Genomic DNA, 14,947 nt, shown 5'->3' on the forward strand with positions numbered 1-14,947 from the left:
GTCCAAGTTAGGGTGTCTTCTGTTGCCATGGAAAAAGTGAGTCTTACTAGTTCACTTATGACTAGACTTAGTGTGGTTTGGATGCTACGCTGTTGGACCTATGTTGAGTGAGACTTTTAGCATGTTGAGATCATAAGTCAGGAAACTAAGCATACACACACACACACACACACACACACACACACACACACTCTTCCCTGCTACAGGGTTCTTGGGTTTGCTACTTCTACTTGGTGCTTTTTTTTTTTTTTGCGGGGGGTGGGGGGAGGGAGGATTGTACCAGGGATTGAATTCAAGGCAATCACTGAGCCACATCACTACCCTATTTTGTGTTTCATTGAGAGTCAAGCCCCAAGGATCAATAGCTTGTTGCTAGTTTGATAGAACTCTGAGTTGCTTGGCACCTCATTGTTGCTGAGGCTGGCTTTGAACTTGTGATCCTCCTGCCTCAGCCTCCTGAGCCTCTGGGATTATAGGCATATGCCATTGTGCCCAGCCTGCCTGAAACTTTTATCATATTCTTTATGAGTCTTCTTTCTTGCCCTTTCCCTATCAGCCAAGTATTACCTCTTCAGAGAGGCCTTCCCTGATCATCCTATATCAAAATCCTCCTTACCGGTTGCAGTGGCGCACATCTGTAATCCCAACCACTCAGGAGGCTAAGGCCAAAGGATCATGAGTTCAAAGCCAGACTCAGCAATTTAGTGAAGCCCTAAGCAACTTAGCAAGACGCTATGTCAAAATAAAACATAAAATGGGCTGGAGATGTGGCTCAGTGGTTAAGTCCCCTGGGAATAATAATAATAATAATAATAATAATAATAATAATAATAAAGCTGTAGCTAGGCTTGGTGACATATGCCTGTAATCCAGAGACTTTGGAGGCTGAAGCAGGAGGATTGAAAGTTCAAGGTCAGCCTCAGCATCTTAGTGAGACCCTCAACTACTTAGTGCAACCCTACCTCAAAATAAAAATTTCAAAGGCCTAGGGATGTAGCTCAATGGTAAAGTGCCCCTGGGTCCAATACTTAGTACCCAAAATAAATAAATACAAAAAATAAAGTAAAATCAAACTCTAGATATAAAATTAAAGGGGTACAAGTCAGGAAAATGCTGGACCCAAAGTTGGAGACTCTTCTTTCTTGTCCTAAATTCTGCCCTCCCTTGCCCTCATTAATTCTGATTTCAAATCTTAGTCCATTTTTGTCTTGCTAGAACAAAATATTAAGGCTGGATAACTCATAAAGTAAGGAGGTTTATTTGGCTCATGATTCTGATGGCTGAAGAATCCAAACAGCACAGCTGTGGTGTCCTGGCCAGGGCTCCTTGGCTGAGTCATGATGTGGAGAACTGGAGAGGGAATTGGCCATGTGCAGAAGGGGCCAGGCATATGGGGTGGCTTCACTTTATAACAACCCCCTCTTGGGTGGCCAACCAAGCAGAAGTAGTCTTGGATGCACAGGGGACAGGCCTAAACCAAACTCCCAGAACAGAAACCTGAACCCCTCAGGAGGCTGTATGTGTACAACTGCACCAGTTTTCCACTCCACGCTGTTTGACATTGGCCTAGAGAAGGCTTACTCCTGAAACACATGAAGACCATTTTGAACTGTTCTCAATATGTTTATATTTAAATATGTCTCAGATAAAAAACAATAGAGAGCATGCCTCATGGGATTTGAGAGCAGAAATAAAGACTTCCTAAACGTGGCCAGGGCCTGGTGGGCTTCAGCCAGGGCCTCTGTGTGGCTGCTTCCTGGCCCCATCTTTCTTTTTGGTTATCCGAAGCTGCGCCTGCATCCTGCCTCCCTGCCCTCCACCTGGAGCCTTCCTCAGAGGGTTTACTGGAGCGATGCTTCTCTTGAGGTAGAAGTTGACCTGGAAGAGGAAAAGCAGAATGTAGGAGCCCAGTTTGGATTCTTCCTTACCACAGTTCCAGGTTCCAAGGGCAGGAGACTTGGGGAGAATTATTACAGTGATGGCCAAGAGCAGCACCAGTGGTATCCTATAGACTTGGATAATAGTCTCCCCAATTTGGTACACAATCACTGGCGACACATAGGTAAATATACATTTATTTTATATGAATGAGAAAAGTTATATCTACATCCCAAATCATGATTTCACCAATATTGTTGCTTAGGACAAGAGCTAGGATTGATGGTGCCCTAATAATATCTGTCTCCTTTACACTGACTATGAGTCACAGGTGCCCTGCTCAGGCATGCCAATGTGTGTTTCAGACCTTTGGAACTAAATTTCCTGCTCTATTGTTTGGCAGTAGATAGAGATGATGGAGACTGCCTATGCATTTTTGGACCCTTAACTTCCCTGGGCACAGATGCATCCTTTGAAAGCTAAATGACACTTCCCTTCTGGCCACAGCCTGAAGATGGAAAGATGCCTTTGAGTGTGGGATACACTGGGCGTGGAGGAGCTGGACAGCCCTTGCAGGCAGGGAAAAAAGAGGGAGAGGCACAGTGTCCTGACAGCTCCCCTGGGGCAAGCCTGGCTGCCCGCCCTTGGAACAGTCTGAGCCAGCTGGGAGTGAAAAACAGGCCACTGATGGAGAGGCCTCTCCATGGGGTTATTTCCTGCCCTGTGCACAGGAATCCAAGCCAGTTCTTCTGCTAGTTCACCAAAGGAGTGGGGGGTAGGGGAGTCAGAGCCAACTGCACTGTGTCATTTACTATTTCCTCTTTAGTAATACAGAAATCTAGGAAAGGGGAAAGAAGAGAGGAGAGAGACAACAAAAGGAGGAAAGGACAGAGGAAAACAGAAGGAGCCACATCTGGAAGGCTGTGGGGAAAAGCAAGGCCGCATAGGACCCTGGGAGGTATTTTAAAACTTCTTGATTGTAACATGGAAACCCTTCTGTAAATAATCTTTTTTTTTTCCTTCTTCAGCCAGATGGCTGTCTGCTTTAGGATGGAAAGGGAACTGGATTCTACTGTGATCCATAGATCAGATTCTTAGATGTTACTGTATCTGAGAATTGTACTTAAAAGACAGATTTTTCCCCCTAAGTTATATTTGACATATAAAGAACCAATTATGCTAATTTATTTAAAGAATATGTGAAAAAAGGAGGTGAAATACTTTGAAACAGAGTATGTTACTTGAGAGGTCTTTTGGTTGTTTGCATTCAGCATTGAATAAACTTGCTTAGCACAAGACCTATGTATACAGCTGTCTGCTGGTCATTTGATTTTAGTGTAGAATAAGGATAAAGGGAAAGAGGACACATTGGCTGGGAAATTGGAATCAGCTAACAGGTTGAAATGGAAGAGTTACTCTTTTCTTCCTGCATCTGTGAGTAGAAGTATTGCAGGAGATGGGAGTAGAGGGACTAGGGGGAGGATTATCTAAAAATTTCAGAGGAATTCTCAAAGGATTTACAGAGTAATTCCTTACTGTCATCCTGAAACAGAAAGCTTCTTCATGCTGAGAATAAAAACTACCCTTGGACTGGGCCAGGCATTAGGAAAGCTGAAGCCGACATGTTCTCTGACTAGCACAGCCTAGCTAAACCTCCATATGCCTATCACCTGGCTTTCATTGCTATAAACTGTAACCATTTCTTTAGGGCCAGCAGAGAAAAATCTAGCTGCTTGTCCCCACTTTGATCAAACTGCATAAAATTCATTTTTCCTTTTTTTACATCATTTGCTTATTTCTTATGTATGCAGGCAGCCAAATCTGCTCCCTGCTTGGCTGCTGGTAAAATAAGGGGTTATGAACACAGATTATAAGGTCCTGACACAATGGATGAGGAGGCAGCTTGGAGAGCCTGCCATAGGTTCAAATCCTGGCTTCCATCATTTCCTCACAGGGTGATATTATATAAGTTTCTTGTCTTTAAACAAGTTTCAATTTCCGCAGCCACAAATGGGGACACTCATATCTACCTCATAGAGTTATTGTGAAGGTTATTGAGATAATTCTTGAAAACTCTCTGTGCTAAACTTTTCATTTCTGTGACAAAATACCTGAGAAAAGCAACTTAAAGGAGGAAAGATTTATTTTAGTTCATGGTTTCAGATTTCAGTCAGTGGTGGGCTGGCTATATTACTTTAGGCCTATAGTGAGGCAGAAGATCATGGCGGAAGAATGTGGCAGAGAAAGCTACTCACCTCTCCAAAGCAAGGAAGGAAGGGGAAGGAAGGACAAGCTATACCCTTCCAGACCATGTCCCCTTTCCTGAAGCTTCTGCCACCTCCCAACAATGTCACAGCTATGAGTCCATCTATGGATCAATACATTGATGAGGTCAGAGCCTTCATTATCCATTTAATTCTCAAAAGACCCATCTCTGAACATTGTTGCATTGAGGACCAAACCTTCAATATCTGAGCCTTTGGGGAACATTACTATATTTAAAATGATGATATACTTGACTGCGTTGTATTAAGGAAAGAGAAAGGGAGGGTCTAATAAGCTCTAGAGTTGTGTAGAGAAGGAAAAGGACAAGCGAGGAGGCTCTGGGAAATGCCAACTATAGGAAACAAGAGTTGTAGATACTCATTAAATAGAATTGACTCTTTTTTCCTCATTTGAAAACATCTGAGGATTAATGTCCATGACCTCTGCTTCCCTTTAAGCTCTGAGAACCTTATCTAATATGACCTAAAGTAAAAAAGTTCTAGACTGTAAATCAAAAAGGTTCTTTGCCTCTCATCCTATCCATAAAGGAAAGCAGTGGAGATTGAATATTACAGTCAGCTAATTAGAGAGCAGCGGGCTCTTGGCAGAGGCAAGCAGAAATCAAGACTGTGTGAGCCAACAGGGCACCCAAGGGCTGGCAGAGCGCCACCCTGTGGTATTCCTTGCTTATGCAATCAGGGGAAGCCAGGGAATCTGTGCAGGAGCTCCAGGATTTACATGTTGAGTCATGTCAACCACTATATTAAATGCTAGTTGTGCTCTTTCTCTTTTGAACCTCCTGTGAAGGTGGTACCATTAGTCTTAGGAAGAAAATGAGGATGAGAGAGGCAATTTATTCAAGGTCTGTGGGCAAATAAGATGGATTTAAAACATACAGTTCTTTTAATCATGATGCTGTGTTAAACAGAAGAATAAGAAAAAGCCAAAAGGAAGTGGGGAAGGAGACAAAAGAAGAAGGAGAAGAAAAATTAGGATAGAAGAGCAATGAACTTTTTTTAAAGGTGAAAGAGGGAAGCTCAGACAAGATTAGAGCAAAGCAACCAGTTGTTTAAGACATGGAATAAATGATATTTGTAGTGTTCTGTAAAGCTCAGCGGAACTCACCAGCGTTGGTCTCCCAGGATGCACGATCACATTCTCTGTCTGTGGGTCAAACCCAGGTGCTGTGGCAGTGACAGTGTAGGTACCTGGGAGCAGTAGCCGGAAGTAATCACCTCGTTCACCTAATAGTGACAAGGATGTGACTCAGTCTGCTGATTAAAAGCATGCCCCAAATGGTACCTTGTTATGAAGAGTGATCTGGAGGTTTTAGCTGACTACAGCTTGTTTTTTCTTATCGGCAGAATGAAACTGATGAAGCACTAAATTGATTATAAGGATCCTCCTCAATAGGAGGAGCCCCTAAGAAAATGTCCCATTGTGCTTCACACTGAAAGTATTGTCTTCCATTCTAGACCTTGGATTTTAATACAAACTTGTGTCTAGTAAAGGGTCACTAGAAGAAAGCAAAGGTTAAAATGTTTATTATGTTGCCTGATTAAGAAAACTATTTGAGACCTGTTTTTAATATTTGAAAAGTCAAAAAGTCACTGTGAAGAAATAATCTCTACCTAAAGAAACAAGAATGAGAACTATAGATTTAAGTTGCTAAACAGAAGCAGAAATTATTATAATAAACAGAGCTATCAAAAAAAAAATGACTGCTTTATGAATTTGCGAACACTCGGGTAGATGTTTAATGGGGCGTCCTAGAAAAGCTACATGGTAGAGCTGTGTACAATCTGCACTAATAGCCCTCACACTGATGGCTTGGACAACCAGTGGTAAGAGATGCTGTGAGCATGTAATTTTATATTAAGTAGGAAGGCTTACTAAATGATTGCCAATGTTCTGATTTTGAAAATCATATTTTAAAATTTCTTCCATCACCTTCAAAATAAGCCTGTTTTTCTGTGGCAGGAATGCAGTATTATGGCCAATCATGATGGTGCCTATAAAATTTTTAAAGTATGCAGCAAGATTAATTGAAATAATAAATGCAATAAAGAATGGTACAGGTAATAATGAGTAACTATTTTTTTCTGCTACCTATTAAATGTCTTAATTTACTTTAAAATACTTTAGCAAAGGCAGGGTATTATTATGCATATATTAGATAGTTTGAGTTATACTCTGGGGGCTATCATTTTCTTAATTGGAGGTTCATACTTAGAAGTGGATAACAAATGTTTTATCAGAAAGATCCCATTCCAGATGCAGGTAGGAAGAGGGATTCAAGTATGTTTATCTTTATATGGTTTGCTAAGTAGCATAATGAATTTTAGCAATAGATCTTTTTTACCAGTGAAATGTTATTTATTAGCACAATGAGTGTGGGGAAGTGGGCACTTATTGGTGGAATGAATGATGATCACTATCAGTGGCTAGAATGTTTCAGAGATATTCCTCTCCCTTGCTTATATGGGATAAAAATCTAACAAGTACTGAAGCCTGTGCTCTTGAGAGGGTGCCTGAAGTTGGATCCATAAATGGTCCTGGGTCCAGCCATTGGGATGAAAGATTCCAGTTGTCTGAAACCTGATCAAGAGGCTTCAGAATTCTGCTTTTAGAATATTGCTTTTGTCTTGAATGGACCTTTGATTGAAGCTATGCTGGGATCACCTTAAAGAATATAGATTTCATGCAACTTAAACAGATTACATGAACTGTAAAAATGCATGATTGGTAATAAATGTTTGTGTGGTAAAATGAGCTGAGCCTTGCTGGTTTCAAGGTTGTTGGGAGGTAGGCAAATCTTACCAACCCTTAACCATTGGTAACTACTTCTATCCTTTAAAAACAAACAAGAAAAAACCTTATAAATTGTGCATAATCAATCTGAGCAAGGTCCATTTGCAACACCATTCTTCCATGATATCATTCTATACCCTTTAAGGAGGCCTCAGATAGCTCTAAGATCTCTCTCCATTACCAGTCTTGACCTGCAGCAAGCCCAGAACCAATCTTGCTAACTTTTGTCTTAGTGGACATATATGGAAATGCCTGAGTCAGGGACAAACTAAACAGATATTACAGTCCTTCTCTTTTCTTTTCTACCCCATTTTCACACCAATTTGCAAGCTATTATAGCCTCAAGGCCGGAAATAACAAAGTTATATGGGCAGTGACTCCTCCACTCTGACAAGAAGTTACTTTTCATTTTTTCCCCCTGGTCCTGGCCTCTCAGGGATTGCTTGTTTCACAAGCAAAAGATTTTCCATATAAACATCTTGGTTGCTTGATCCAGCCTTTTAATTTACTTTCTCCATTTCTAGTACCCTTTCTTCTTAACCTCTACCACCAGTATTCCTGACACCCCCAAGTAGGGACCACCTACCCGCAGTGACATCATGATTAATCCCATGGACAGAAATGACAGCCCCTGTGAGATTATGATGATTCTCATCAAGCACCATTCCCTTGATGCCCTGGTGAACCTGCAGGAAAAGTTGAGAGCACAGAGTTATGCTCAAACTGGTGGAGTTTTTTATAGTATAAAGCCCTTTCTTATATGCTTTCACACTCGAGCTCCCCAAGTGGGTAACAGCCCCCAACCCAGTCTCTTTGCTGCTCCTCCACACCAATAATCTCCTCAACAGAACACAGCGATCCTGTTAAAACCTAAGTCAAATCATGTCATGTTCTACTCAAAACCTAACTCAGCTCATAGGCTACAGTTTTTAGGATGGTCTAAAAAGCTGTGGTCCCTGTTGGCCACCTGCTCTCATTGTTTATCACACTCTACTTTACACTTGAAACCCACTGGGAGGCTAGCCACACTGCTATCCTGAACTTGCATTTTTTTGGGGGGTGGGGGAATACCAGGAATTGAACTCAGGGGCACTAAACCACTGAGCCACATTCCATGCCATTTTTAATATTTTAAATTAGAGACAGTGTCTTACTGAGTTGCTTAGGGCCCTGCTAAGTTGCTGTGGCTGGCTTTGAACTCTCGATCTTCCTGCCTGAGCCCCCCAAGTTGCTGAGATTACAGATGTGCACCACCATACCCAGCCCATCCTTGCATTTTTTTAACTAAAAATTTTTAAATTGTTATAAAACATACATGACATAAAATGTATCATCTTAACCATTTTAAGTGTCCATTTCAGTGTTAATAAACACAGTCAGAATGTGCAACCAGTGCCAGCACTCATCCTTAGAACTCTCTGCATCTTGTAACACTGAAACTCTGACTTAATTAAATAAAAACTCTCCATTCCCTCCTCTTTCCCTGGCTCTGGCAACCACAATTCTATTTTCTGTCTTCACATTTTGACCACTCTACATATCTGATATATGTGGAATCATACAGTATTTGCCGGGATGAGTACGTTTAGGGATGAGGTGCTTGGGACTAAACCCAGGGGTGCTGCACCAGTGACCTACATCCCAAGTTCCTTTTATTTTGAGACAGGGTCTTTCTGAGTTGCTTAGGGCCTTGCTAAGTTGCTGAGGCTGGCCTTGAACTTGTGATCCTTCCCCAGCTTCCTGAGCTACTAGGATTATAGGTGTGCACTACCACACCTGGCACATTTGCTTTTTCACTTAACATGATGTCCTCAAGGTTCATCCACAATGAAGTATGTATCAGAACTTCCTTCATTTTGAAGGAAGGCTAAATAATATCTATTATATATATACTCCAGATTTTGTTTGTACATTCATCTATCAAGGGACACTTGAGTTGCTTCCACTTTTTGGCTATTATGAAAAATGCTACTATGAACAAGAGTGTGCAAGTTCCTCTTTGAGACCCTGTTTTCAGTGCTTTGGTATACATCCACAAGCAATATTACTGGCTCCTATGGTAATTCTATTTACAATTTGGTGATGAACTTCCATAGTAGCTGTAACCATTTTACATTCCCACAACAGTGTGCAAGGATTCCATTTGCTTCACATCCTCTCTAGCACTTTTTTAGTGTGTGTCTGGTACTGGGGGTTGAACCCAGGAGAGCTCTACCACTGGCCTGCACCCTGAGCCCTTTTTATTTTTTATCAAAACAGGGTCTCTCTCCATGTATGTATAATATATCAAAATACATTCTACTGTCATGTATCTCTAAACAGAAAAAAAAAAAAAAGACAGGGTCTCTCTAAGTTGCCAATGTTGTCGTTGAACTTGCAATTCTTCTACCCCAGCCTCCACAGTTGTTGGGATTAGAGATGTGCCATTTTTTTCTTTCCTGGTAGGTGCCATCCCAATTGGTATGCAGAGCCGGGTACAGTGGTGCATACCTGTAATCCCAGTGACTCAGGAGGAGTCTGAAGCAGGAGGATCCCAAGCTTGAGGCCAGCCTGGCCAATTTAGCAAGATTATGTCTCGAAATAAAAAAATAAAAAGGATTGGGTATGTAGCCCTGTGGTACATACAGGGCTAAATTACTTTTCATTGTGCTCAATCCCTAGTGTTGCAAAAGAAAAATAAAGTTCTTATGGGTATAAGGGGTATCTCATTTGGTATTGATTTACATTTCCCTGATGATTAGTGATGTTGAACATTTTTGGTTTGTCTTTGGTTTTATGATTGTTTTGTGTTCATTTAGGAAACCCCTTTTGGCCCTGAATATCTGCATGATTCTCTCCCTCAACTCTTTGAAATCTCTGTTTAAAAGTCACCTTCCCTAGAAGGCTCTCCCTTTTTTTTTTTTTTTTTTTTTTTTAATTTTTTATTGTTGGTTGTTAAGAAGGCTCTCTTTATAGCATCTCTCTTTAACATGTTCTAAAATTTACTTTCTTATTTTACTTATTGTCTGTCCTCTCTAGAATTCAATTCTATACTGGCAGGGATATTTGTTTGTGTATTTGTTTATTAATAGTACCAAGCTCTTAAGTTTCTGGCAGATCATAGTGCTCTGTCATGTTGAATGAATGAATCTCACTGGGAAGGGCAACCAAAATCTACTGCACTGAGTGACTGGAAAAGTCAGATCTTGCTAACTCAAAAATGGAGCCTGTCACTGGGGAACACCCACATCCCTCTCTCTATCCTTCCCTCCCTCCCTCCTTCCATTCCCTCCTTCTGGTGAAAAATGACATCTTACCTGTTCTAAGAATTGGATTAGGGCTTCCCGATTACCTAGCCACTCCCGCTGTAATTCCTCTTGACGGGGAAACTTGTTGCAACTGAGTTCCAGAGTGATCTCAAAGCAGTTGGTATGGAGATAATTAAAGTCTTGCATTCCTAAGGGAAAGAGGGTAATTGCAGATTTGTACAACTAGGTTCCCACCCAACCCCCCACCTCATCTCTTGTTAATCACAATTTCTCCACACCATCACCCTCCCCACCTTCTATTCTACCTCTTGATCTCTGTTTACTTTTCTCTCCCATAAAACCTTTCCCCTAGCTGGCACAGTGGTGCATGCCTGTAATCCCAGCAGCTCAGGAGGCTGAGGCAGGAAGACTTCAAGTTTAAGGCTAGCCTCAGCAACTTAATGAGACCCTAAGCAACTTGGTGAGATCCTTTCTAAAAATAAAAAATAAAAAGGGCTGGGGATGTGGCTCCGTGGTTAAGTCCGTTGGATTCAATCCCTGGTACGAAAAAAAGCTTTCTCCAAGTTTCCAGTTCACATGCCTTTCTCTCTTTCCCATTTCCTCTCTTCATGAATGCTCATTTTGTCATTTGCTTCCTCTCCATTTTTCCCATTTCAGGATTTAATTTCACTTCTCATCTATCTTATCATTTCCAAAGCCTGATGATTAACTGTGCCTTATTATTAGAACATGCGTTATGTATTGCTTTTGGGAGATTTTTCTTTTTAAATTACAATGTTTTTCAGACCTGGGAGGTTAAAAATAAGATGAATATTTTGTTTTCACATCCCTCACCCTAACTGAGAACATGCTGATCTGAAAATAATTCTCCCAAACTGACTCATGAAAAAGCAGAAGATAGCTGTATATTTTTCCTCCACCAAATGTCTGCTCTGATCTATGTCATTCAATTATTCAATGGAATAAATTATTTTTAGTATGTTTCTGATTATTAGGATAGTACTTATGGCAAATTCACTTGGGTTAAAAATTATGCAAAGATGTCCATACTATACAAGTGATCTACACAATTCCTTTTTCTTTTCAGAAATAGAAGAGCCTATCCAAAAATTCATATGGAATCTCAAAGGACCCCGAACAGCTAAAACCACCTTGAAAAAGAACAAAGCTACAGGACTCCCTGCCTGAATTTAAAACTTAATACAAATCCACAGTACTACAATGTAGTACTGCCATAAAGACAGACCAACAGAGCAATGGATAGAAGAGAGGGCCCAGAAATTCTGCACATATGGTCAAATGATTTTTTTGTTTATTTGTTTATTGATCAAATGATTTTTGACAAGGGTGCCAAGACCATTCCAGGGGAAAGGACAATCTTTAGCAAGTGGGTGCTCAAGAACTGGATATCTACATGCAAATACATGAAGTTGGGTCCTTATCTAACACCATGTAAAAAATTAATTCAAAACGGATCAGAGACATAAATGTACGATCCCCAAACTAAAAAACTCTTAGGAGAAAACAGGCAAAAAGCTTCATGACACTGGATTGGTGATGACTTGTAGGATCTGACATCAGAGGCACAGGCAACAAAAGAAACAATAAGCAAATATGAATTCATGGAAATTGAGGACTTATGCATCAAAAGATAATGTCAATAGGGTAAAATGGCAACTATGGGATAGATGAACATATTTCTAAGTCATGTATCCAATAAGACCTCAATGTCCAGAATGTATATAGAATTCCTAAAACTCAACAACAAAAAAACCAAACAACAGGATTAAACAGTGGGCAAAGACTTAAATAGACATTTCTTCAAAGATAAACAAATAGTCAATAAGCACATAAAATAATGTTTAATATCACTAATCAGCAGGAAAATGCAACTCAAACTATCATGAGATCCCACCATGCACTTGTTAGGATGGCTACTATAAAAAGAGAAAAATGGAAATTATTAAGTGTTGGCAAGTATGTGAAGAAATTAGAACTTATGTGCATTTTGTAAAAAAATCTAAAATAGTAGCACTCCTATGGAAAACAGTATGGTAGTTCCTCAAAAAAGTAAAAAAGAAAAAAAAGGAAAAAAAAACCAGAATTACCATGGGACTGAGCAATTCCACTTTGGGATATATACCCCAAAGCAATGAAAGCAGGGTCTCAAATAGATATTTGTACACCCATGTCCACAGCAACATTATTTACAGTATTCAAAAGCACTCAAGTGTCCACCAATGGCTGAATGTACAAATAGAATGTGGTGTATACATATAATGGAATATTATTCAGCCTTAACAAGGAAGGATATTCTGACACATGTTGCTACATGGATAAACCTTAGGCTCATTATGCTAAGTCAAATAGCCAGTTGCAAAAAGGCAAATACTGCATGATTCCACTTACATCAGGTATACAGAGTAGTTAAAATCATAGAGACAAAAAGTACAATGGTGGCTTCCAGGGGCTTGAGGCAAGATAAAAAGTATTCTGGAGGTGAGCAATGTTGCTGTTTGCACAACTTTATGAATGTATTTAATAACACTGAACTAACTGTACACGTAAAAATAGAAAAGACAGTAGGTTTTATATTATGTGTATTTTACCACAATGAAAATTGAAAACTAAGTATCCATTTAATCAACTTTCACTTGCTCTTTAAGCTAATGAATGCAAACAGCCATTACAGAAAGAATGGGGAAGCTGGACAACAATAACTATAACCCTTGATTCTCTCCATGCATTAGAATCCCTGGCAAGCTGGCACTTCCGGCTAAATACAGACTGCTAGGCCTTACACCCAGAGTTTCTGATTCAGTGGGTCTAGGTTTGGGCTTCAAAATCCATATTTCTCACAAGTCCCCAGTGATGCCAGCTATGCAGAACCAGAGACCACACTGTCAAAACAACCATTTTGATTAGTTTAATCATCTTGGAATGTACCAGCTTAATTTAGGACAAGGATTCTCAGAGGAGGCACGGGCCATACTTTCTTAGAGGATGAGGAGGGAGAAGGGAAGCGAGGAAACAAGGAACAAGTCTAATTTTAAAAAGCATATTTGATATTTTTAATCATGGGGGGTGACATCTATTGCTTCTCTAATATAAACTAAAGAAATCAGAGTTTCACAAAATCTACTTGCCTTGTGTTCAGTGAGTTTACAGCCACAAGTTTCCCTCTCAGTACATGGCAACTCCTTAACCTTTCTCTATCTCACTCCACCATCAACTCAGCCCTCACCAATGCTGTAGCCAGCTCAGACTTGAGAGGATGGGGGAAAACAAATGCTAAAAGTGATTCCTGAAAGAACCCAGCTTCCTCTTTTGGCCTATTCCCTATCCATAGACTGCCTATCTGCCAGAGGTTCATAATCAAAGGTTCATGTTGACCCTCAAACATGGGCAAGGTCCACACAATAGAGAATGGAGAAGTTTACTTCTGTTTGAGGCTACAGAATTAATGGTCAATGCCTATGGCAAATTCCTGCTCACGGGAGGCAGGCAGTCAGGGTGGAGAGCAGAACTCAGGGCAACTGGTGTTTTCTAGGCCAGTTCCTCTGCTCACCTGTTGCCATGTGAGGCATTCTCTGTACTACTTTTAAAAACATTCATAAGCCAGACATTTCTAAATGTTTCATGTCTGTTATTTTATCTAAACATCAAAATCATGAGGCTAGTATTTTTCTTCTTTTGAGGAGAGGCCATGCTTGGGATTGAACTGAGGGCATCACACATGCTAGACAAGCACTCTACCACTGAGCTACATCCCCAACCTTCTTAGTCTTAATTACAGATCAGTAAACAAAGCACAGAGAGGCTAAGTAAGTAGCCTGAAACAACATGACTGGTAAGTGGGAAAGCTGGGTTTCAACCAGTTTATTCTCAGAGACACACTTCATCACTTGGCCCCATTATTTTCTTCCTATGCTTTAGTCTATTGTGTAAACTACCAGTTTTACAGGACCACAGGTGTTCCTACCTTAGTTTTAAAGATTCACAAGATGACGCTAAATGCCAATCTTCTCCATTTTTCAGATGTTTACTGGAGTGCAAAATTCCATAGTGTCCCTATTGTTTCCTTGAAAAAAACTAGTCATTCAGAAGTGGGCACTACACTACTTCAGCTTGAGCAGTATCCAGGACTCTCCTTACCCTTGCTGAGAGAATACCAGGAAGCCCCATTGGTGATGCCATCTGGGAAGTAATCCCCACAGTTCCAACCTTGGTGCATCCACCCGTGTGCGTAGGAGTAGACCTTGGCCAGCTACAGGAAAAGTATGCAGAAAATGATCTCATATGGCAATGTTCATGCTCAGAATTAGAGTGGTGCCATGAAGTCCTATTAGGCAACTGAATATATGCTTCAGTCAAGAAAATATGAACAGGAGAGAGATGGAGTGTATGTGAGTATGTACAAGGGTGGGTATGAGAGTGAGTGTGTGTGAATGTAAGCGTGTGTGTGTGTGTGTGTGTGTGTGGAGTGTGAAGCAGACTAGGATTAAGAGATCTGTATTCTGATTTTCCACTCTCTTGGGGTCAAGTTTCTTCATGTGCAAAAGGAGGGGTAGCACTAGATGGTGCAGGTCCCTTCCAATTGTATCATTCTCTAGCCAAAATCAAGGAGCAAAAAAAAAAAAAAAACAGGAAAAGTAATATGTATTGGCAAATGAGAGATATATTATTTTGGAAGAAAAGAAACATATGCAGTCTTTCTCTATAATCCTTTTTTTTTGAATTATAAG

General features: G+C 40.4%; 1 protein-coding gene across 2 annotated transcripts in view; it reads right to left on the reverse strand.

Moving 5' to 3' along the window:
* Nucleotides 1–1,610: 1,610 nt before the first annotated feature.
* Nucleotides 1,611–14,947, reverse strand: part of Cpn1 (carboxypeptidase N subunit 1) — a 28,032-nt gene continuing 14,695 nt past the window's right edge. For both annotated transcript variants that reach the window (XM_015494640.2, XM_015494639.2), the window contains 5 exons: nucleotides 14,358–14,469; nucleotides 10,251–10,390; nucleotides 7,541–7,640; nucleotides 5,269–5,387; nucleotides 1,611–1,878 (listed from right to left, as the gene is read on the reverse strand). In XM_015494640.2, the coding sequence (XP_015350126.1) occupies nucleotides 1,729–1,878; nucleotides 5,269–5,387; nucleotides 7,541–7,640; nucleotides 10,251–10,390; nucleotides 14,358–14,469 (621 nt within the window). In that variant the 3' untranslated portion in view covers nucleotides 1,611–1,728. The remainder of the gene's footprint in view (nucleotides 1,879–5,268; nucleotides 5,388–7,540; nucleotides 7,641–10,250; nucleotides 10,391–14,357; nucleotides 14,470–14,947) is intronic.

This window comes from Marmota marmota, unplaced genomic scaffold, assembly GCF_001458135.2.
Source record: "Marmota marmota marmota unplaced genomic scaffold, marMar, whole genome shotgun sequence".
Classification (NCBI taxonomy): Eukaryota; Metazoa; Chordata; class Mammalia; order Rodentia; family Sciuridae; genus Marmota; species Marmota marmota.